The 23,465-nt window shown below is 45.3% G+C and overlaps 1 protein-coding gene across 1 annotated transcript; it reads right to left on the bottom strand.

Annotated features, from left to right (window-relative positions):
• Window positions 1–4,535: 4,535 nt before the first annotated feature.
• On the bottom strand, window positions 4,536–21,399 carry AVPI1 (arginine vasopressin induced 1). The gene is made up of 3 exons (XM_033942099.1): window positions 21,257–21,399; window positions 8,468–8,838; window positions 4,536–5,491 (listed from the first exon to the last, which is right to left on the bottom strand). The coding sequence occupies exons 1-3, from the start codon at window positions 21,293–21,295 to the stop codon at window positions 5,326–5,328; spliced, it is 576 nt and encodes a 191-aa protein (XP_033797990.1). The 5' UTR covers window positions 21,296–21,399; the 3' UTR covers window positions 4,536–5,325.
• Window positions 21,400–23,465: the final 2,066 nt, after the last annotated feature.

The raw sequence follows: 23,465 nt of genomic DNA, 5'->3' as shown, positions 1-23,465 counted from the left end.
CACAGTGGGCTTTTGAACGTGTGAGATGAAGTGATAACACAATTGTTTACCATCAAAGGAAAGCAGGACATCAATCACAAGAAGGGATGTGACTAGGCACGGGCACATAGGACTTGTGCTTTGATTCTATTTGATGGTGCCCTTAATTTGGAGTCTGAGCCCAGGCTGTAAAAGTGTAGTAAAAAAATCTGGAGCTGGTGCCAGTGGGATGTGGCTAGAGAATGACACGGGGACAAATATTTTCCTGTCCCTGCCTCATTCCTGCAAGCTCTGTCCTCATCTGCACAAGCCTCAAACAACTTTCAAATCATAAGTGTTTGAGGCTTGTGCGGTTAATGCAGAGCTTACAGAAATGGGGCAGGGACATGAACAGTGACAAAACGTGCGGGGACAGGGAAAAATTTGTCCTCGAGTCATTCTCCGTGAGCTAGATCAGTGGTCTCAAACTTGCAGCCTGGGGGCCACATGCGGCCCGCCAGGTACTATTTTGAGGCCCTTGGTATGTTTATCATAATCACAAAAGTAAAATAAAACAGTTTCTTGATCTTATGTCTATTTAGCTCTAAATTACAATATTATTATTAAGACTTAGCCAAAAGGAAAGATTTATAAACTATAAAGAGTTTTACCTCATGCAAAATTGTCATTTCTTTAATAAGCCATTAACTATTTTTTTTCTGAGGCCCTCCAAGCACCTACAAATCCAAAATGTGGCCCTGCAAAGGGTTTGAGTTTGAGACCACTGAGCTAGATGGGAATTCTTATGTGCTTAAGTGTAGGACAGTCAAGCCATTGTGACATCACTGATGAGGTTGGCTCTTAGGCACTGGTGGAATGAGGCACCTGAGCTCTGGAATGTTGCTACTATTTGGGTTTCTGCCAGGTACTTGTGACCTGGATTGGCCACTCTTGGAAACAGGAGAATGACATGGGGACAAATTTTTCCCTGTCCTCATGGGAACTATTTTTCTCGTCCCGTCCCGGAGAGTTCTTGCCCCATTCCTGCAAGCTCTGTCCTCATCTGCACAAGCCTCAAACATTTTAAAATCATATGTTCAAGGTTTCTGCGGTTAAGACTGAGCTTACAGGAATGGGGCAGGGACAGGAAAAGAACTCACCGGGATGGGAAAATGAGTACCCAAGGGGACGGGGAAAAATTCCCCCCCCCCCCCCCCGTGTCATTCTCTAGATGTGGCTAATTGACAATGTGCACCTCAGAGCCATTGGAAACAGCATGTGCCTACTTATTCATATAGTAGTGCTAGCTTCTGTGAGCAGAGAAGGAGGCAGTGGAGGTGGAATAGCCGTGAGGCACTATGTAACGCTTCAATGATCCGTAAGCAGGTCAGTTCAGGGATGCTTACATGACTCCTGTTTGCCAAAGGGAGATCAGTGCAGTAAGGAATAAAAACCATGTATTTCTAATTAGCACTCTGAATTATTATTACATTCCTCGAAGTTTAAGTTCTAGCCCCTCACCCACAATACCAACAAGCAATTAATCAGGCTGTGTATTAGGAAAATAAGATACTTTGTTCCTACACAAGTGGCAGCTAGAACAGTATAATTGAAATACGAGACTTACCGCACTGAACAAGCTAGGATGCCTCGTAAACTCACTATTGCATAAAACATTTAAGAGTAAACACATGATTACGGGCTTCAAATTATGCCTCCTGAAATTCCCCTTGGGTATAAGTAAGTTGTGGAATTGAACCAGTGAAGGAGAGGCGTCTCAGGTGAGAGCAGGCTGGCTAGTAGAAGATATCTGAAGTGATGGCAAGCACAGTCAGGCAGAGAGGGCCCGGTGGAGAGATAATGAGCTACCAAAGGCAAGAACACGGGAACTTTGGAACCCGGGTCAGACCTCTAGAGACTTCAGTGCTCTCGGGGGATGCTTCCTTTACACCCCTTGAGCTGCGGGTCTATTGCTAGAGCTCAGATGTACTCTCTACCGCCTGGCCTTGGTCACTCCATAAATAATCATATTGCCTGGAACTGCATCTCCTCATCTTTTGAGGAATTCAGAAGTGTCTGGTTCCTTAGGGCTAGTGCTCTGAGTCCATGCCTGGTCAAGAAGTGTGTGATGCAATGCTGGTCCAAAGTTACACCAGCTGAGAGGTCTTGAGCAGTCCTTACAAAGGAACAAGTTTCACTTCTACTTAAAGCATAGTCATTGAATTCTGTAGGATGTTGTGAAGCTCTGTATGATGACCCTTCCCATCTCCATTCTGTCAGTCAGGGCATATTGGAAGATGAACCCTGGGGAACAATCATTGAGTTTGGTGGGAAGGAGGGGGGTGGGTGTTGAAGGATGTAAATCACTTATTTAGTCTTTCTAAAAATATGAGGACTTGGGGGCCCATAATAAAGTTACCAAGAGGCACGTTTAGTACAACTTGAAGAAAATATTTCTTCATTGACAGTATAATTAAGTTGTAGAATTTGTTGCCAGAGATGGTAAACGTGGTTAGCTTAGCAGGCTTTAAAAAAAGGTTAGCGCACAGACTTGAAAAAATCTCTATAGAATGCTATTAAGGTGGAATTGGGGAAAGTATTCTGGGGATAAGCAGCTGGGTATCTTTTTGCTCTTTTGTCATTCTAGATTGGCCACTGTTGGAAACAGGATACTAGGTTTGATGAATTTTTAGGGCTTTCCCAGTACTGCAATACTTATTTACATATGAGTGAGTCTGGAAAACTGAAAAGAGATTAAAATGAGAAATAGAGCCAGTGGAAGTTGTAGAGAGGAATATAAGAGAGGGGATTATAAATGGTAGAAGACTTAAATGCAGCTGAGAGATGTGAAGAAAAAGCGATAAGGGGTCACAGACAGGGAGGTCAGAAATTGAGAGGCAAAGTGCAAACTTAAGGTGTTTTCCCTGTGAAGCTAGGTTGTATGTTCTCTCAGGGTTTCTGGAACTGGTATTGTGCTTGTTGCAGGTTTCTGGGTTTCGCTGCGTCTTGTCAGGTAGAAACCAGCTTTTCAGCCATCACGCTTTGGCTTTCTTCAGGGTATGCTGTGAGGTCTGTAGTTTGTCTTTGTAAATAGTGGATTTCACTGACCTGATTGGGAACAAGGCAGTCCGTTGGTCACCAATTTGAATTTTGGTGGAAAAGTCAGTTAGTCTCTTTTTTCTTTCCTCCCCCCACCCCTAGAATGGAAAAGTCTCTGTTGAGTTAAAAAATGTTCTCCCCATGAAGCTGACTTATATGTTCTCTCAGGGTTTCCGCAGTTGTCATCATGCTGGCTGCAGGTTTCCAGGTCTCGCTGCATCTTGTCCGGTAGAAACGGACATTTCAGCCATCATAATGTGGCTTTCTTCAGCGTATGCTGTGAAGTCTGCAGTTTATCTTTTTATATAGTGGGTCTCCTGACCTGATTGAGAACAGGGAGGTCTGTTTATGAATTTGAATTTTGGCGGGAAAATTTGTTGGTTTCCCATCGAACAACAAACTGATGGTGCACTTAAGTAAAAGACAGTTTGACACTGTGAGGACATCCTCAAGAAGTGTTTAAGGCTTTGGGGTTGTTCAGTTTAAAACAGCTAATGAAATGATCCTCTTGATATTTCTCAGCTGTTCCCCATTCATTTTCTGCTAGTGGGCTACAGCGGTAAGATATTCTTATTAGCTAGTAGGAAGAGATTTGTAGTAGAGAATGACACGGGGACAGATTTTTCCCTGTCCCCACGAGTTCTTCTCCTGTCCCTGCTTCATTCCTACACGCTCCGTCCTCATCTGCATAAACCTCAAACACTTCGGCATCGTAAGTGTTCGAGGCTTGTGCAGTTAAGGTACAGCTTCCAGGAATGGGGTAGGGACAGGGGCAAAACACGCGGGGACGGAACGGGGAAATTGAGTTCCTGCGGGGACGGAGAACCATTTCTCCCCGTGTCGTTCTCTAATTTGTAGATCTCACAAGAATCATTGTTACTCAGACTACAGACCTAATTACATTTGTCATAATATTTCTACATTTGGCTCTTATTTAAACTAGTACCATGCAGTGGCATAGCGGGGGGTGAGCGGCGACCAGGGTGGTGGTGCCCCTTCCCCGCCCCCCCCCACTGCGCATGTGCACACCCCTTCCCCTCGCCCCTTTTTATCTTTGGCGTTCGCTGACATCACTTCCTAGGCACAGTTCCTGGAAGTGACATCAGAGACGAAGCTGAAGATAAAAAAGTGCAGGGGAAGGGGTGCGCACGTGCCCCGAGGATGTCCACGCTCAGGGTGGACCGCCCCCCCTGCATCCCTGGTACTACACCACTAGTACCATGTCAATTTTCTCCTCTCTTGATTTGCCGCACCCCCCCCCCCTTCCCAAACTCTTCCATCTCTTGAACAGACCGAAACATCATCACAGAAAAGCCGTGAGGGTGAACAAGGTCCCATATGTGTAGCTTGTAGTTGAGTCAAACACCAGGGGGCAATATAAGAACAGCCGTGCTGGCCAACCAACACAACTCGAGGCTCCCTTGTCCCCCCCCCCCTCTGAAGAAGTTCTTAATCATGAAGTCAAAGCTAACACAATGTTATTATAGCACTGTTTATTCAAACAATACAGAGTACCATAAAAGGTATGAAATGTGTATTCTGTAGGAACAATTTTACAGTAAATGCCAGAGTTTATGATTTTTAACATAAAAGCTGAAACCATTTCTCCTTTGACCCTGCAAGAACAATATGGAGTTTCTCTGTTATCCTTTAAACATTCGCTGTGTTCCATTACAGTAAGTACAAGAGCCCCAGATCGGTGTAAAGTAGTTATTTGTCTAATGGAGGTATGCAAATATTGATTACACAGGAACTAAAATGCAACCCTTTTAGTGTTTAGATCTGGTGAGCATGCAAATGCTAGCTCGTGTCAGAGATTTCTTGTCCTTGTCCCTTTGAACTGACCCATCCTGCTTTTGCCTCTGCATTTTGCAGGGAGGGCGGAGAATTGAAGATGTCAATCACCATCTTTGTCCATAAAAGGCACACGGAAAGTCGATGTTTGCAGGCCCAGTCCTCTGTTTGTCCTTCAAACACTCTGTTCTTCCACTTACAAAGGAAACTGCTTCTACCTTAGGGCCCCCTGGCACAATAATGGAGGCAAGAGCTTAACGGCAGCTTAACGTCAAACAAGTATGAGCAGGGTTATCCTGCTGTACTAGCCCTGAGCTCAATGAGTAAGCGTATGATAATATCTTTCCATAATTTCCATCACACACACACACGCACACATTTTCCACAGCCAAGAGAGAGAGAGCGTGTGGGGGAAGCAGCCCAGTGCTCTGGGATGGAAAGGAGCTGTAGCCGATCGCCTGTTAATGTCCCGGCTCAGTGCCTGATCTGATGCAGGTAGGCTGAGGGATCTTGGAGGCCATTTCGCCGCTTGCTCCTTACCGCTCTGTCTGCAGTGGCTGCTCTCTGCACAGCGCCAGACTGTTTATCTCGACCATGTGTGCTGGTTGATGTCGCATGCTCTTCTGCGCCGTCTTCTATGCTACAGTGGGACAAAATATGTGGCAGAAAGTGAGTGAACTATTCACGTACTTAAATTAGTGAAAAAGTAAGAAGTGACGTAAAAGCTTAGATTTTTGGATAGGTAAAAAAAAAAAAACACCAAACAAACTCAAATCTACAGTTTACACCTGGTTTTAGGGAGCAAAAAACTTTCCAATCTGAAGCACGCTTATTTACCTACTTATTTAGGTGGCAATTAGGGTTATCAGATGTCCAGATTTCCCTGGACATGTCAGGGGGGCCGGACAGCTTTTCAAGACCCGTCACTTAGTCTGGGTTTTGGAAAAGCCTCCTCAAATTGTGTTGGGCAGGGAGAAGTCCACGTATATATCGTGTGACATCCGCGCACTTCCTCCCTGTCTGTCGTGATTTGCAGACATGAGCGGGCAGCGGGGAGCAGCGGACAAGAGCAGGCAGTGGGGGATGGGGCTTGTGCGGACTGGGGCGGGGATGGGCAGAACTGGGTGGGCCTGGGGGGCGAGTCTAGGGGGGGGGTCCCGGATTTTCCAATTGGAAAATCTGGCCACCCTAGTGGCAATGACCTGTGTACACAGGAAAATTTGTAAGGATAGTGGAGCCATCCCTGTCTGGTCCTCCTCAGCTAGAGGTCAACTGAATTTCAGGTTCGGTTACAGTGCTCAAACTGGTCCAGAATTCTTTTTATGCCCAGTTTTGGTTTTGGCCTTGGCCTCGAACAAAAGGCTATTGCCATTATTTCAGTCGAAACTGACCGTATGTTTTTTGATGGAAGCCGAAAACTTGTGCTTTGTCCTGCTTGTCTTCCTTCCCCCTCCCCTCCGAACAGGAGTTGTCTTTTCCCCCTGTTCACCTGTAGGTGCATCCCTTGTCTATTTTACAAATCCTAGCAGACTAGGGGTGTAGTCAGGGCAAGGCATAAGCAATCCCCAGTCGCTCCTGCCAATGCTGTGTCTGCTCTCAAAATGGCTGCCATGATCTCCAGTGGAAATCTTGCGAGACTGCTGCAAGAGGTCATAACAGCAATTTTGAAAGAAGAGCTGACGTGGACAGGAATGACTGGGGGGAGGGATAGCATTTTTTTTTTTTTTAGTAATGTGCTTGCAAGTAATGCAGTTATGATCTTGCATTGTAGTTTATATAGTGTCAAGAGTGCTTTTGCTACAAAAGTTTAGCGGGAATTTAAGTTTGTGAATCTGGGCTAATAAGCTTCTTAGGAATTAACCTGTGAAAATATGACATCAGCCATCACTCCAAATGTGGTACAAAGTTGGCCTCTGTCAAAGCACTGTGGTTGTTAGTTTCGGATAAAATATGATCTTTCATTATTTACATACAACCCCTCTCCCTTTTACAAAACCGCGATAGCCGTTTTTAATGCTGGCTGACGCGATGAATGCTTGACGCTGCTCCTGACACTCATGGAGTTCCTATGAGCGTCGGGAGCAGCACAGAGCATTCAGCGTGCCTGCCTGCGCTAAAAACCGCTATTGCAGTTTTGTAAAAAGAAGGAAAGTTATATAGATTCTGGCTTGGATACTATTGGGAACCAAAACGTGCCAGACTTGTTGGGAAGTCCTTTTGAAAATGACTAGCTTAGGACTAGAGGGTGGTAAGTTCTGACAATCTCCAGTGGGTCTTATTGGTTCATATTTACACAACAAAACTTTAGTTTTCAGTTTTGTCTGAAGCTGAAAAAAGCGATTTCAGTTGACCTCTGCCCCCTAGCCTCCCGTCACTGCTTTCACTGTAACCTTCTCGGTCATTGTTCATTCTGACCTGTGGAAAGGCAGCTGCTTCAGCTGTCATTCACTAGTTCGATGAGAGGACATAGGATGAAGGGGACACTGCCACAGGTTACCCTGGAGTTTATTTCTTCACAGAAAGGGCAGTGAATTTGTAGAATAGAGAATGACATGGGGGGAGAAAAATTAGTGGTCACTGCGGGGACGGGGACAAGGCCATTCACCGCCCCATGGAGCGGTGAATGGTCTTGTCTCTGCAGTGAAGCCAGAACGGATCATGCCGTCCAACATCCCCACCCGATCGCTGCATCCCACGTCCTGCCATCTCCCTCCACCTCACCTTAGGTGCCTGCCGAGTCTGACTTTAATTCTTCTCCCAGCCGCACGCGCGCGGCTGCTTGAATTGTTGAATCTCCTCCTCTGACGCAACTGGAAACAGGAAGTTGGGTCAGAGGAGAAGGTTCAACAGCTCAAGCAGCCATGCGCGTGGCTTATCAAAAGCATGCGGCTAGGAGAAGAATTAAAGTCAGACTCGGCAGGCACCTAAGGTGAGGTGGAGGGAGGGAGATGGCAGGACGCAGCGATCGGGCGGGAGGGGGCTTCTGGACCACACGATCCGTGATCACGCATGTTCCCTCACACTAGGAAGGAGGGAGTGGACAGTAATCGCGGGGACATGGCGGGAACAGTGGTTGCGGTGACAGGGCGGGGACAGGAATGGTGGTCGCAGGAACGTGGTGGTGACAAATTTTTTCCCTGTGTCATTCTCTAGTGTAGAACAGCCTCCTAGTAGAGGTGAAGACTAAAGAATTCAAGCAAGCTTGGGCCAAGTACATAGGATTAGAGAATGACACGGGGACAAATTTGTCCCTGTCTCCACAGAAACTCAATTTCCCCGTCCCCGTGAGTTTTGCGCTGTCCCTGGCCCTGCCCCTTTCCTGTAAGCTCTGCCTTAACCGCACAAGTCTCGAATACTTATGATTTAAAGTATTTGAGGCTTGTGCAGATGAGGACGGAGCTTGCAAGAAAAGAACTTACTGGGCCGGGATGGGGAAAAAAATTGTCCCCATGCCCTTCTCTATATAGGATCTCTAAGGGAGAGAAATGGATTGTAGTTTGCATGGATGGGCAGACTGGATTGACCAAATGGTATTTATCTGCTTTCACTGTTCTCCATTTCTATGTATATGGAAACCCGTCTTCCCAGGAGGTGCTGCTTTGCAGTGCAGACTTACCACAGCTGGCTGAAGTGATGAACGGAGAGGACCCCAATGCTGTTGCCCCCTGCTCTGACGGTGTGCTGATGAAGTATCCGCCGACTCCTCCTCCTCCTTGTCCTCTGTAACTGCATCAAGGCTTCCGCTAGGCAGTTGTCACCGGCACAGTCCCGGACGATCTGGGCTCGCTCCTTTGCCCTCTTGTCCCCGCTTGTCTTGAACAGGTCCTGCAGCTGCACTAGGTTAATGTCCTGGAATATGTTGGCAGAAGCCTTTTTCCTGGCTCGTGGCTCTGGTCCTTGCCATACTGGCGGAGACTCGCAAGCCACAGATGCTGGAGTTCCCATGGGCTTTAAAGAAGAGGACAATGACCACAGCTGGATAAAACCCTGTAGGAATGGGAAAACAGAGGGTTAGGAATTCATGTTCTAGAATCTAGACTGAACCCAATCTTGGAACCAAAGCAATCCTGGGCTCTAATACTTTTCTTATCAGTCAAACAAGGCTATTCAAGGGGGGGGGGGGGGGTCATAAACCTGGTAGATTTAAGAGGGCAATAAAGCTTTTCAGTGCTCCCCTTAAAAGGTTTTATTCTCATCGACAGTACCACATTGGGAGGTTGCTACAGAAGGCCTAACCATGTGCATTGAAGTTCAATTTATTTTTGATATACCACATTACACATAGCATCAATGCGGTTTACATAGTAATTAATAATAACATTAAGAGCTTTAAAGAGATAGGGAGAAACAAAAATATTAGAAAGATTGAATTACAATGATTGATAGGAAAGAGAAGAAGAGGTAGAATCATAGATTCTCTGTGCAGTTAATGTTAATGGCAGATCAATGCAGAGAGAGATTGAATATGGGTGTTAAATTAAATGGAAAACATGGTACGGAGGTATTATAGGCCAGGAGTAGGCAATTCCGATCCTTGAGAGCCACAGGCAGGTCAGGTTTTCAGGATCTTCACAATAAATATGCATGAGATAGATTTGCATCTCAAGGAGGGCAGTGCATGCAAATCCGTCTCGTACATATTCATTGTGGATATCCTGAAAACCTGACCTGCCTGTGGCTCTTGTGGACCGGAATTACCTACCCCTGTTCTAGGCAATGAACAGAAGGAAACAGTGGCTTCTGCCACATGTACATTGCGAGAAATTTTTCATCGGGTCCTGGACAGAAGAGAAAATGTAATGCCAAGTTTTGTCGTCCTCGGCAAAGAAAAGTGCCTTCAAGTTTAAAGACTGATGGAAGGGGTCAGAGTTTGTGCATGTGTTGGAATAAAAACAAAAGTGTCAGCACACATCAGGCCTGTTCTGCACATAAATATCAGCTTCTCAAAACTTTTCTGTGCAAGGCACAGAACGGGTGCTGATGTTGGAACAAAAATAGTGTCAGCAGACGTGCACGAGAAGGAATTTAGGGAATGGACTTGTATACCACCTTTTTGTACATATATACAGGTACTTATTTTGTACCTGGGGAAGTGGAGGATTAAGTGAAGCCCAGGTAGGGTTACCAGATGTCTGGATTTCCCCGGACATGGTCCTTCTTTTGAGGACATGTTTGGGAGTCCGGACGGCTTTTCAAAACCCAGCACTTTGTCTGGGTTTTGAAAAGCCTCCTCTCAATCGCGTTGGGCAGGAGGCAATCCGCACTTGCATGGATGGCACGTGAGAATGCGTGTGACATCGCATGGCATCTGTGCATGCACGGATTGCTTCCTGCCCAACCAAATCCGGAGCTAGGGCAGGACTGGGATGGAGACGGGTGGGTCTGGGGGCAGGTCTAGGGTGTCCGGATTTTACAATCGTAAAATCTGTCAACCCTACGCTCTGGGTCACAAGGAGCAGTGCTGGGATTTGATTCCACAACCTCAGGGTGCTGAGACAGCAGCTCCAGGACTAGGCCACTCCTTACCAGCTATGCCTACCGAAAAATCTTGGCGTTCTTGCATGCCACAGGCTCCCCCTGATTTTCACACACCTAACTTGCTGCAAGCCATGGGATCACGCTCATGGTACAAGCGGATATCCAGGCGTGGTTCTAGCTCTAGCTTTCTGCATCGGCCTCTGGAGCTTTAATGCTTGTTCTAATAGACTGGCCCTGTCTGTTCTTCTGTTTTCAGAAATTTTCTGAATTCAGATAAAACAAAATTATTTTTTGCTTTGCCCCGTAGGAATTTATTATGAGGATACTATCACAATCAAGACTGTGCAATATCCTGTTTGTTCTTCAGTCAAAATATTGGGAGTTACCTTGGATCAGAATTTGACTATGCAGAAACAAGTCGACATGGTAGTTTGCAAGGCTTTCCACACTTTATGGAAATTTCAGCCATTCGGAGTGCAGTGCGGGACCAGGCAGGCACGCAAAAAGCACGCGCCTGCCTCATGCACTGCTGTGATACTGCCGGAAGAGAGCAGGGGAACCGAGGCGGAAAGTGTGCTGGGATGCAAAAAAAAAAAAAAAAAAAGGTACAGGAGGGGGTTACCTTGGGGCTGACTAGCTGTCCGGGGGCTGGCTGGCTTGGGGTTGGCTAGCTGGCTGCCATTTGACTTGCCCACCACTAGACATGCCCTTTACCCTGCCCAGCCTACCATTAGACCACCAGAGGGGGGACAGGATACAGGTCACACCATTTGGTTCAGAATTTTTTTTTTCTTGTTTTTTTCTCCTCTACAGGTGGGGGTGTTTTATGGTCAGGTGCGTCTTATAGAGTGAAAAATATGGTAGACTTTTTTTTTTTTAAATTATGCCCCTCCACATGTTTTGAAGATTAATATGGTTTAATGTTATATCTATTCTATAGAAACATAGAGTATGACGACAGAAAAGGGCTGGCGGCCCAACAAGTCTGCCCACTCAAGAACCCTCCCTCATCAAGTTCAACCTCCCTCAACAAGTCTACCCACTCAAGAGTCCCCACTCCCATGAGAATCTATCTTACAAGCATAACTCTGTAGCGACCCCACTTGTTTGTCCCATCGTCTCTTGAAGTCGAGCACGCTACTGGCCTCGACCACCTGGCGTGGTAGATCATTCAATCGATCAATCACCCTTTCGGAGAAGTAGTATTTCCTGGTGTCTCCATGAAATCTTCCCCCTTTAAGTTTTAGCGGATGCCCTCTTGTCACTGTGGGACCCTTAAGAAAAATGATTTCTTCCTCCACTTTAATGCGGTCCGTGATGTATTTGAATGTTTCTATCATGTCCCCTCTTTTTCTGCGCTCTTCGAGAGAATATGAGCGCAGTCTAGTCAGACATTCTTCATATGGGAGATCCTTAAGTGCCGAGACCATCCTAGTGGTCATTCTCTGAATTGACTCCATCCTCTTCACATCCTTTTGATAATGCGGCCTCCAGAACTGGACACAGTACTCCAGATGCGGTCTCACCATGGATCTGTACAATGGCAGTATGACTTCAGGCTTTCGGCTGATAAAGCTCCTTCCCAGCATTTGTCTGGCCTTTGCTGAAGCTTTCTCCACCTGATTTGCAGCTTTCATGTCTTCTCGGATGAGTACTCCCAAGTCCCTTTCTGCAGTAGCTCTTGTTAAGTTTTCACCGTTCAAGGTGTATGTTCTGCATGGATTTCCGCTTCCTAGATGCATTACTTTACATTTCTTGGCATTAAAGTTTAGTTGCCAAGTACTGGACCATTGTTCCAGTAAAATTAGATCCTGCTCCTTAGTGTTGGGCCTGGTTGCGCTGTCAGGTTCTGTTGCCCTGGCCACAACGTTGCATAGTTTAGCATCATCGGCAAATAATGTAATTTTGCCTCGAAGTCCCTGAGTCAGATCTCTTATAAAGATGTTAAAAAGCATCAGGCCCGAGCCCTGTGGCACTCCGCTGGTCACTTTTGACGTTTTTGAGAGAATACCATCTACCATCACCCTTTGTATCCTGCCGCTAAGCCAGTCTTTTACCCATGCTGTCAGTGTTTCTCCTAGTCCTATGTATGTATGTATGTATGTATGTTGTAAACCGCTTAGATTTGTAGATTTGCTGAATATAAGACATTTTTAAATAAATAGACAATGTTTAGGAAAAGATGACTATACTCTCCAGAAACAAAAAAAATGGGGTTTTAAAGAATTCTGTTAGAGCAAACGATTTGTAATTACAACAGTCCAAACCCCATCTTTTTTTTTTTTTTAAATATGAAAACATAAAAGTGTTACAGAAGTTCAAACATGTAACCTTTTCAGACTGCTTATTGGAATCATCGCATGAAAAAAAGTCATTCTCAATATTTTGGATCACTTTAGTTTCTTTTTTCCCAGACATTCACTTTTTTTTTTTTTTTTTAATGATTCATCCAGTCAGTTTATGTTCACTAACTTCCTCTTAACAGAGCTTTGCTATGGAAACAGTCAGGGAGTATAGTTCCTTTAAATCAGGGCAACTGATTGGAACAAAGCCAGTGCCAGAAAATATTAAACTTTCCTCTGCCAGCCCCACCCCATCTTGAGTTTCCAGTGGAGCCAAGCTGACCACATTGTTCCATCCAGTCCCTAAGGGGCAAAACTTCTGTCAGCTCTCTTGAAGGAGCCATGGCTGCAGGTGGGAGGCCATATTGTGCTCTGCAAAAATTGCTTGGTAGGGTCTTATCTACGTCAAACCCAGATAAAGAGAACCCTCAGATTCAAGACTCAAAAACAACCATATGTTAAAAAAAAGGGCATCTCAGAGGTCTTGCCTGAGTCTGGAAAATTACAAAACACTCTTTTGCCTAGCTTTTAGATCAACTCTCACCCCAAAACATGTATTATCATCACTACCTAGAGTACAATATGTAGGACTCTCTATCCCTTTGTAGATAAGGGAAACACACTGAGCATGCTCCTACCCAAGGCGTATCGCAGTTGTGCCCTGTGTGACTTGTCCCTGGCGCCCCCTATCTTACCTGCTTTGCTACCGTCAATTGAGCCTTTTTGGTGCCCTCTCTATCTGAGCCCTGCATGGCACTACTTCTGCCAAGATGCTGCCACAAGGGAATGCAAGATGGACATGTTTTTGGGCCTCAGGGCCACAGTGGGGGCCCAAGTCTAAATAGTGGAGGCCACCAAGCGTCTCTTGTTAAGTGGGCCAGGAGCCATCTTGCCGCTGCGAGCTGGATGGAAACTTCTCGCAGGCCACAGTTTTCCCAGTTCTGAGGTGAGGGCAACAAGCTATAATTTGTTTGGTACCACCCTTGTTTGTCACTGCATTGGTCCAGTTACGTAAAGGAGGGAGAACCATACTCCAGGGGATTCAGCAGAGGGAAAAGAATAAAGGAGACTCTAATTTCTGGTGCACTTGATGTAGAACCAAAGGTCAAACAAGTTGTAACTCAATGCTTCAGTGACTAGCTTTCAAGAGCTACTGTATGCTTCCTTTATCAGGTCAGTGAAGAAACAGTGCAGTTACACTGGGTTTAAGCAGTATGTAGATGCAGCTGTGTGTGTAGGCCAGGAAGGTGCAAAGTTACATCACACTTAGATATCAGTAAAGGGAAGTGAGGAGTGGGCGGGGCTTGGCAGGAGTGACAGACAGTAGTTCCAAGAAGCTCATCTTTAATGGATGAGAAGAAAGTCAATGTCTCTCAAGTTCTTTTGTGTATTAGTTTGTGCCTATCTTCATTTCCAATGTAATATTGTACTGTTCTGATACACCCTTTAAACTACAGTTTAATTAAAAGGGATGACCCTTATTTCTAAATATTCCAAGTGGACTAATGCACCAAACAAAATACTGTGCTCATTTCTGGTACGAAGAGGTGACCCAGATTGTTAGGCGAGTTCAGGAAGTGGGATTTGAATTTATAATTTGCCCTTCCTGAATCTGATGCAGTCAGGAACAGCAGCTCTTTCTCTGGTCAGAGGATTTTCGATGCAAGTCTGTATCGGGAGGGGTGAAATGAATAGTGGAAAGTTGAGGGGAGTATCGGCGGCAGGAGCAAAATTTGAACCCTGTTTTCTCATTCCACTGCTATGTTGTCAAGAGTCGAAAGAATTTTGGGTGGAGTTGCAGTCGGTATTGGCAAACAGGAACCGACTCCAACGCCAGCTTCAAAATATAAAACAGGAGTGGAGGAGTGGCCTAGTGGTTAGGGCTGCAGTCTTGTGACCCTGGGCAAGTCACTTAACACTCCACTGCCCCCAGGTACGTTACTCAGATTGTGAGTCCACCAGGACAGATAGGGAGAAATATTTGAGTACCTGAATATAAACCACTTAGGTTATATGTGGTGTATAAATACTAAAAATAAAATCAATAATAAATGGTACACTTATTTCGTTTTCTATCCCGCCCTGCTCAAAGAGCTCAGAATAGGTTACAGGTAACATTCATAATATACAGTTTACAGGATGCAATTTCATTGTATACGTATATTTTTGGCTCAGATTCTTTGTTTACACTTCATATAAATAATTTGCACACTTCTCCCTCCGTATTCGTGGTTTCAGCAACCACGGTTTCGATTATTCGCGTGGGTTTTTTTTTAGCTTGCTGGCTCCTCCCGCCAAATGACGTCAGCTTGCATAGAGAAATCGCCGATTCCAAGCGTTTACTGAGAAAATCGCCAATTCCCAGCACTTTCTTCACCGTGTTTTGCCTCACCTTCAGGAATAGGCCAGGTCTCCCGCCGTGTTCTTCGCGGTTTCACCATATTCACGATGGTTTTTAATAGAAAACGGCGAATAACATGTGAAAAAGTAATTTGCAGGTCTGTTAATCTCCTATTACAGCAACTATGGAGGGAGAAGTGTAGTAGAAAAACAGAGGAGTCTGGGTTTGGTGCATCGACTCCATAGCAAAAAAAAGTCTCCTATATGCTGCACAGAATGCCTTGTTCTGTATCTCGCAGAATCACTTCCTTCACATATAGCATACTGCAGCTCCCTATGACACTGCCTGCCTATACCCCCTATACCCTGGATAACACAGAAAACCACGGTGCTGAGGAGCATAGAGACCGGATGTTAACATTGCCATCCTTAGATCTCCTCAAGGGCTAGCCTGTGTCACAGAAACCCATGGGCACACTTTCTTTCTCACGAACATCTATCTGCGTGTTACAGCGAATGCGAAGAGTCCACACAGCCATGCGAAGAGTGCAGAACAGAGGTACATAAGAACATAAGCAGTGCCTCTGCTGGGTCAGACCAGAGGTCTATCATGCCCAGCAGTCTGCTCACGCGACGGCACATCAGGTCCAGAACCCGTATAGTAATCCTCTATCTATACCCTTCTATCCCCTTTTCCTTCAGGAAATCATCTAATCCCTTCTTGAACCCCAATACCGTACTCTGTCCTATCATGCCCTCTGGAAGCGCATTCCAGGTGTCCACCATCCTTTGGGTGATGAAGAACTTCCTAGCATTGGTTCTGAATCTGTCCCCTCTTAATTTTTCCGAATGCCCTCTCTTTCTTTTAGTTTTCGAAAGTTTGAAGAATCTGTCCCTCTACACTTTCTCTATGCCCTTCATGATCTTATAAGTCTTTATCATGTCCCCTCTAAGTCTCCGCTTCTCCAGAGAAAAGAGCCCCAGTTTCTCCAATCTTTCAGCATATGAAAGGTTTTCCATACCTTTTATCAATCGTGTCGCTCTTTTCTGGACCCTCTCGAGTATCGCCATATCCTTCTTAAAGTACGGCGACCAACATTGGACGCAGTACTCCAGATGCGGGCGCACCATCGCCCGATACAACGGCAGGAAAACTTAATTCAACTGGTTGTAATACCTTTCTTGATAATACCTAGCATTCTATTCGCCTTCTTAGAGGCCGCTGCGCACTGTTCTGACGGCTTCATTGTCTTATCCACTATTACCCCCAAGTCCTTTTCTAGGGTACTTTCACCCATTACCAGCCCTCCCATCGTATAGCTGTGTCATCTCCCCTTTGGAAGGGAGCACTGCTTCAGACTTAACACTTGCCTAAGGCCAGATAAATTCACTCGGTCAACTGAAAATGAGGAGATTTACCAAAAGTCCAGCTTCAATATAAATCAAGAAACCACACTGCTGTGTTAGGGGATTTATTAATTGCCTTTAGGCAGAGAGATTTACGCAAGGTGACGCACAACAGATACGTTGTTGTTAAGTGCCTTGACTTAGCATCAACCCTATGGATAACTGTGCTCTGTCTCCAATCAGGTAGCCAATGGTTCACACAGGGGCATCCATAGCGGTTATTGCATTGATGCTTGGCAAGGTTGAAGGTTTTCTCTAAATTGGTATAGCTTGATGTAAACAACTTAGGGGAGAGTGTGAGGTTGTGGGTTCAAACTAGAGAATGACACAAGGACAAATTTGTCCCCATGTCTGCAGGAACTCAATTTCCCTGTCTCATCCATGCAAGTTTTGTCACTGTCCCTCCCATTCCTGTAAATTCTGCCTTAACTGCACAAGCCTTGGACACTTATGATTTTAAAGGGTTTGAGGCTTGTGCAGATGAGGACGGAGCTTAGGCATTGGTGGAATGAGGCATTATGACATCACAATCTGAGCTCTAGAATGTTGCTACTTATGATAAGTGTTTGAGGCTTGTGCAGATGAGGACGGAGCTTAGACATTGGTGGAATGAGGCATTATGACATCACAATCTGAGCTCTAGAATGTTGCTACTTATGATAAGTGTTTGAGGCTTGTGCAGATGAGGACGGAGCTTAGGCATTGGTGGAATGAGGCATTATGACATCACAATCTGAGGCTCTAGAATGTTGCTACCTATGATTTTAAAGTGTTTGAGGCTTGTGCAGATGAGGACGGAGCTTGCAGGAATGGGGCAGGGGCAGGGACAGGAAAAGACTCATCAGGATGGGACAGAATAATGACTTCCTGTGGGGACGGGGAAAAATTTGTCCCTGTCTCATTCTCTAGTTCAAACCCACACTGCTTCTTTTGACCCTGGGCAAGTCACTTAATCCCCCCCCCCCATTGCCACAGGTGCATTTGATAGATTGTGAGCCCACCAGGATAGACAGAGTAAAATGCTTGAGTACCTGAATAAATTCATGCAAACCATTCTAAGCTTCCTTGGGAGAAAATTGAATTAATAAATAGTGTGAAAAGTTTCAGCCTCTGATAACCAGAGCAGGTATTGTGGCATCATAATGCCTCATTCCACCAATGCCTAAGAGCCAACCTCATCAATGATGTCACAATGGCTTGATTGTCCTGTACTTGTCCTACTTTTGCTACATTTTGATTTCTAGAGTGGCGCAGTGGTTAAAGCTACAGCCGCAGCACCCTGTGGTTGTGGGTTCAAACCCACACTGCTCCTTGTGACTCTGGGCAAATCACTTAATCCCCCCCATTGCCCTGGGTACATTAGATAGATTGTGAGCCCACCAGGGAAAAATGCTTGAGTACCTGAATAAATTCATGTAAACCATTCTGAGCTCCCCTGAGAGAACAGCATAGAAAATTAAATAAAATTATACTGAATTAACAGCACACCAATAGTGACACACCCTACTGCAGGATACTTCCTCTTATTCCTGTACACAGTGATGACTATTTCACATTGTAACTACAACAAACGTTCAAATCACAATTTTGGAACTACTTCTAGATCTACATTTCTTTGCTCTCCCCTGTCCCCTTATTCCTGTTTTGGACTTCACTCTGAAGATTCGGGGGCTCTCAATCAATTGTACAATTTGCCACCATTACACATTTGAACTACTGGGACAAGACTGACTGGATAGAGAGAGACCGCTGCAGTCAATCAATCATGTTTAAAGGAAGTTTAACTGATTTTTTATTTTTTTTTTAATTCAAGCTCAACTTCTGGATCTGGCCTGAGCCTACAGGTCTTGCAGCAGTTAGTGAGAAAGAAAAATGAGATACTGACATGGAGCGAATATATGAATTCAACATGTTGGGTCAGGACAAAGGCCATCAAATCCAAAATCCTGTCTCTGACAGTAGCAGTTAATCCTAACCGCAGTCTCCGATCTAGCTCTTATAGGGGAAGGGGTAAAAAAAAAGGACCTTGCGGATCTAAAACCGCACGTCCTTAAAAATCTGAGGTCCGTGCATTGACAAGTCCGCCTTTTAGCTTATTCCACCGCTTTCCCTGCACGCTCAGCTCAGGCCCCCGGCTCAGCCTTCCCTAATGGCTAAGGAGGGAGGAGGCGCACCTTGGCTTTTGCTAATTAGCCCGATCATCCCTTCCTCCAGATCTCTCCCTCCGCGCTGATTCCAAGAGCCCCTGCGATATGACACTCGATGGCAAATAGCTGGGTTTGGGGGGGGGGGGGTTAAAATATATGTGCAAAGGTCTGCAGTGCATCTGACCTCGCGGACCTCACGGATCTGAACTGCACATCCTTAAAAATCCTTAGTCTCTGGCTCTGACAGACCTCTATGCCATTTCAGTCGCTGACGGATCCTAATGCTTTTCCCTGGGTAAAACGCGGACCTCACGGACCTCGTGGATGAAGAAACTCTTTAAGCGAACTTTTCCTGTCTACCTCAGGGGCCGGTGAGACTGATGCCTGTGTCTTGGCTAAATCACATTCAACCCACAGCCAATCGTGCACATACGTGTGACATTAAAAAACCCCCCAAAACATATGGATGTGGATTAATGTGTTGAAAGCGGTGCCCACGCTTCACAACATTGTTACAGTCGATCTTCATGAAGATTGCACACTATTGGAAAATAATGTCTGCACGTTCATGATTGAAAAAATAAGGCAAACTACTTTGCTTTCATTTCCAGAGCCTAGGTACACTGAACATTGGAAAAACAAGTTTTGGGGCTGCAAACCCTTTAAAATTTGATGCCTTACCTAACGTGTGTGGTCCAACTTCATGACCCTCTATATTTTATTTTCCACAGATTATAAACTACCCCCCCCCCGCCCCATTTACAAAACCACGCCGGAGGTTTTGAGCGCTGGCTGGCGCGCTGAATGCTTTATGACTGTCAGAGCAGTACCGACCATTCAGAGCGTTGGCCAGTGCTAAAAACATCTTGTGCGATTTTGTAAAAGGGGAGGGGGGTATATTTTTCTGCCCAATAAAAAAAAAAAAAACCAACAAAACTGTCTACCTCATCTGGCCAGACTTATAAGTGGAATCTTATCGAGGGGCTGCTGCAGTAAATTAGCATTGAAGCCCTGTGCCTATGGCTTAGCACACAGCTTCCTAATGCAAGTGTAATGCCAAATTTTTGCACACTGGTGCCGTTAATTTATGCAACTGGGACCTGCACATAACTTGTACTCTAACCTGGGAGAGCACACCGGACTGCTCAGGGTTTTGCACTAAAGGTCTCAGCAGGAAACCATGTACTGAGGCTGAAATGTTTAACCTGCACATAACATTTTTTTGTAATTACGATATTTATATACAGAATAGCACTTCTGCAGATGTGTGCTGCACTAACTGTCCTTAGAAAACCAAAAAAAACTCTGTGGAGTCACGATGTTCCTAAATGGACTTTATTTGAAAGTGTCAAAGTTCCAAAGATACACTGAAATCATCCACATATAATAATTTCATCCACATAAAAAGAAAATCATCCACATAAAAGCCTTAAAGGACCTAGTCCGCTAGGGATACAGGACCCAACACGGTCCGCGTTTCGACAAAAAGTCTTCTTCAGGGGTCCTTTAAGGCTTTTATGTGGATGATTTATTTTTATGTGGATGAATTTATTTTTATGTGGATGATTTCAGTGTACCTTTGGAACTTTGAAACTTTCAAATAAAGTCCATTTAGGAACATGGTCACTCCACAGAGTTTTGTTTTGGTTTTTTTTCTCTGGATTTTCTTCTTTGTGGATATTTTAGGGTCAATTCCTTTTGTTTTGTTTTTTTCAAACTGTCCTTAGTGCAGAATCATGGGTGCTCTCAACAGTCCAGCTCTTCTGGGGGGGAGGGGCAGGGGGGGTTAAACCCATGTTTTTCATGGAGGCCACAACAAAAAGGAACACTAAGGTGTCCTAACAGATTTAGCAAAAATGTTAAGAACCCAATTTTATACAGTACCTATAGCGCAGCTGATGTGGAAACCCCCCCCCCCCCCCCAGCTGTCCTTCTATGCCTCTCCTCAGTCTTGGAGCTAAAGCAACGCTGTAATGTTCAGCTTTTAAATCTTCTGTGCACTTCTCTGCATCAGTGCGTTATAGCTAATACCGGTAGTCTGATTTTAATATGCTGCCTGTTGGTGTCTAATGCAAAACTTTGTGCAAGATTTGACTTCCACGCAAACGCTTTTTTTTTTTTTTTTTTTTTTTTGCATGTGTGCTAAAGCTGCACTCGCCGTATACAAGGCCCAAACCTTGCGCATTTCACTGTATCAGTCCTCCCAGCTAGTGACAAGAAATGCTATGCAAACAGGTCAGGCAAAACAAGGGCAGGCTTTAGGTAACCCGGCAACACATACCAGCTAAGAAGGAGGGAATGGGACTTGTATACCACTTTTTTGTGTGGTTCCACACTTTCAAAGTGGTTTACATATGTACAAGTAAGATAAAGGGCACAATATGGCATAACTACTGTCAACAGTATTCAGGAAACTTTTTTTTCCTTATGATACGGGCACCGCATATTCCTCCCAAGAGCTCCTAAATCACCTTCTCTCCACCCTGTAGCTAAATGAATAGATCAGTATAAAATTATACGAATGAGATTAAAAAAAAAAAAAAAATTCTACTAGATCTCGCCCCACCCCATTTTTAGCGCTAACCGAGATAGGGAAACCCGAAGCAGAAAGGTCGATGCTACAGATGCAGATCTCCTATACAGGACCACAGAAAATGCAAAAAAAAAAAAAAAGCATGTTCTCCAGCCTACCTCACTGTGCAGCGAGCTTCGCCGTGGCTCCTCTTCCATCAGGACCCTCTTAGCCCAGCCAGCGCCAACCTGCCCGTCTGGATTTAATTTAACCCAGAGAAAACACCACCAATCCGTGGCCCCGCCCGCATTCCAAAACAGAAGGCTCCGAGCTCGGCGGGCCAATCGGAAGGCGACGGGGCGGTGCCTGCCGCTGTCAGCGCTCTCAAGGTACACGTGGCAGCTGAGGATCCGGCTCACTGACGTCAATGCCGAGTAGTTGGCACCGAGGTGCCTGTGTGTGCAGCTGAAGTGCTGGGGGTTGGGCGCATTCCTGCCCTTAGGGAGCAGCGCTTGCGTAGGTTGTACATCAAAGGCTGTCTGATTCTGTGCCAAGCCGTCGTCGGCGTTGAAAAACAAACTGTGAATAGGGAAGTGCATCGAGGGCCTTGACCATAGGAGCTCTGAATCAGGGCATGTTTGTATTTAGTTGCCTTCCTGTTTTGTGCAGATACCTAATGATGCTATTCGACTTCAACATCCCAGTTTCAGTGCCTGAATAATTACAAGGATGGTGGACGTTTCAATGAGCTTAAGCCCGACTTTCCAACATAGGTGCTTAGCAATATTGAGCAGATGCCTTCACTTTGTCCAAAAAGGAGTAATTTGAACATAAGATTGACTCATTTGAGGTTTGTTGCTGGAAAAGGATCACCAGAACTAACAAATTGATTCTGGAAGAGATCAAACCGGCTATCAGTGATGTACCAAGGAGGGGGGGGGAGGGGGGCTGCCCTGGGTGTAGACTAGAGAATGATAAAGGGAAAAAAATTTACCTCCATCTTCGCCCTGTCCCTGCAAACCATATGATCCCATCTGCACAAACCATCTCCCTCCTGTGTTGGACATTGCCCCCCCCTCCCCATATACCATCCCCATGTATATCCCCTTTATGTCTCTGTCCCTATGCCCCACCTGCACATAATTTCCCCTCTGTTTCTGTTACCTTCCTATGTCCAGATTTCCCCTATCCTCCTCTTCCATACCAATGTGTCTCTCTCCTCTCCAACCCCATCTAGCTCCTTTCCCTCTTTCTCCCCCCGCTTCCAGCATCTGGCTCACCTGCCTGTCCTTCTCCCCTTTCTCTGTGGGGTCAATATTTGTCTCCCTCTAACTTCATCCCCTTGGCCCAGCATGTCTTTCCCTTTCACGCCCTCCTTCCTACTGTGAGGGAACACGCGTGGTCAGCAGCCCCCTCCCTCCTGCATTCTCTGTTGGGCTTTTCTAAAATTGTGAGTAAATCGAGCCATTTTTCCCTCCAAAACAATCAGAATGTCTTCTTCCAAACCTGTATAACAATATATTAAATGAAAGTAAATAGAAAATATCATAGTAACATAGTAGATGATGGCAGATAAAGACCCGATTGGTCCACCAGTCTGCCCAACATGATTCAATTTAAATTTTTTAAATTTTTTCTTCTTAGCATGATTCACTATACAAAAATATTCAAAACCTCGTATAACAGGATTGCCCTTAAGTGGCTCTAAGGATTCCATACAACTACAGTGTACTATGGTCATTCTATGTAGTTATCCTACCTTTAAAATAAACTAAATTTCCAGTCACAGTGCGCTTTAAACATTGGGCCATAGAGAAATTCATGAATACACAATGTGTAGTACATGGTCTGCACATTTCAACAAATAAACACTTTAAAAAAAGGTTTTCCCACATCTCATTGAAATGATCTAAAAGTTACCGATCAAGATTTTTGCTTGACGAACATCAATCCACCTATACAGGCTGTCCTCTTGCTGCTGCCCAGCTTCACTTTGTGCTATGAGAAATGACAGCATGCTCCAGATCTTTAGAGCAAAGAGAGCTGTCTGTTGAACCATTGCTGATTCCCCCTGTGACGTGCTCCCGGCTCCTTCCTTGTGTGATCCCGATCTGGGCTGCGCTATCCCTGCCTTTTCGGTGTAGTGTGGCTTTTGCAATTAGATGGCAAAGTGAAGGCGGGACAGCGGTAGAACCAAGCCGAACCCACCCTGGGTGCACTCCAGTGCAGGGCCAGCCTGGATCGGAAGCAAGGATAGGGTAGTATGATCCGGTAGGTTCGGATTTTATTTCTTTGCCTTGGAGCTCCCTCCCTCCCCCTTACCTTATGTGGCAAATTTCATTTTTCTTCTCTCTCAGTGGCTTGCTTTCCACAAGTCGCGCGTGGCTG

This window comes from Geotrypetes seraphini, chromosome 4 (assembly GCF_902459505.1).
Source record: "Geotrypetes seraphini chromosome 4, aGeoSer1.1, whole genome shotgun sequence".
In the NCBI taxonomy this organism is placed as follows: domain Eukaryota; kingdom Metazoa; phylum Chordata; class Amphibia; order Gymnophiona; family Dermophiidae; genus Geotrypetes; species Geotrypetes seraphini.
The sequence above is the reverse complement of the archived record's forward strand: the minus strand, read 5'-3'. Positions and strand labels throughout refer to the sequence as shown.

What these genes read in the sequence shown, in the direction of transcription:
- AVPI1 (XM_033942099.1), bottom strand. Translation starts at nt 21,295, where the DNA reads ATGGAAGAGGAGCCACGGCGAAGCTCGCTGCACAGTGAG. An exon ending in GAAGCTCGCTGCACAGTGAG is followed by an intron (nt 8,839 to 21,256) that starts GTAGGCTGGAGA and finishes CCATTCCTACAG; the next exon opens with GGTTTTATCCAGCTGTGGTC. An exon ending in CATCACTTCAGCCAGCTGTG is followed by an intron (nt 5,492 to 8,467) that starts GTAAGTCTGCAC and finishes GTCCCACTGTAG; the next exon opens with CATAGAAGACGGCGCAGAAG.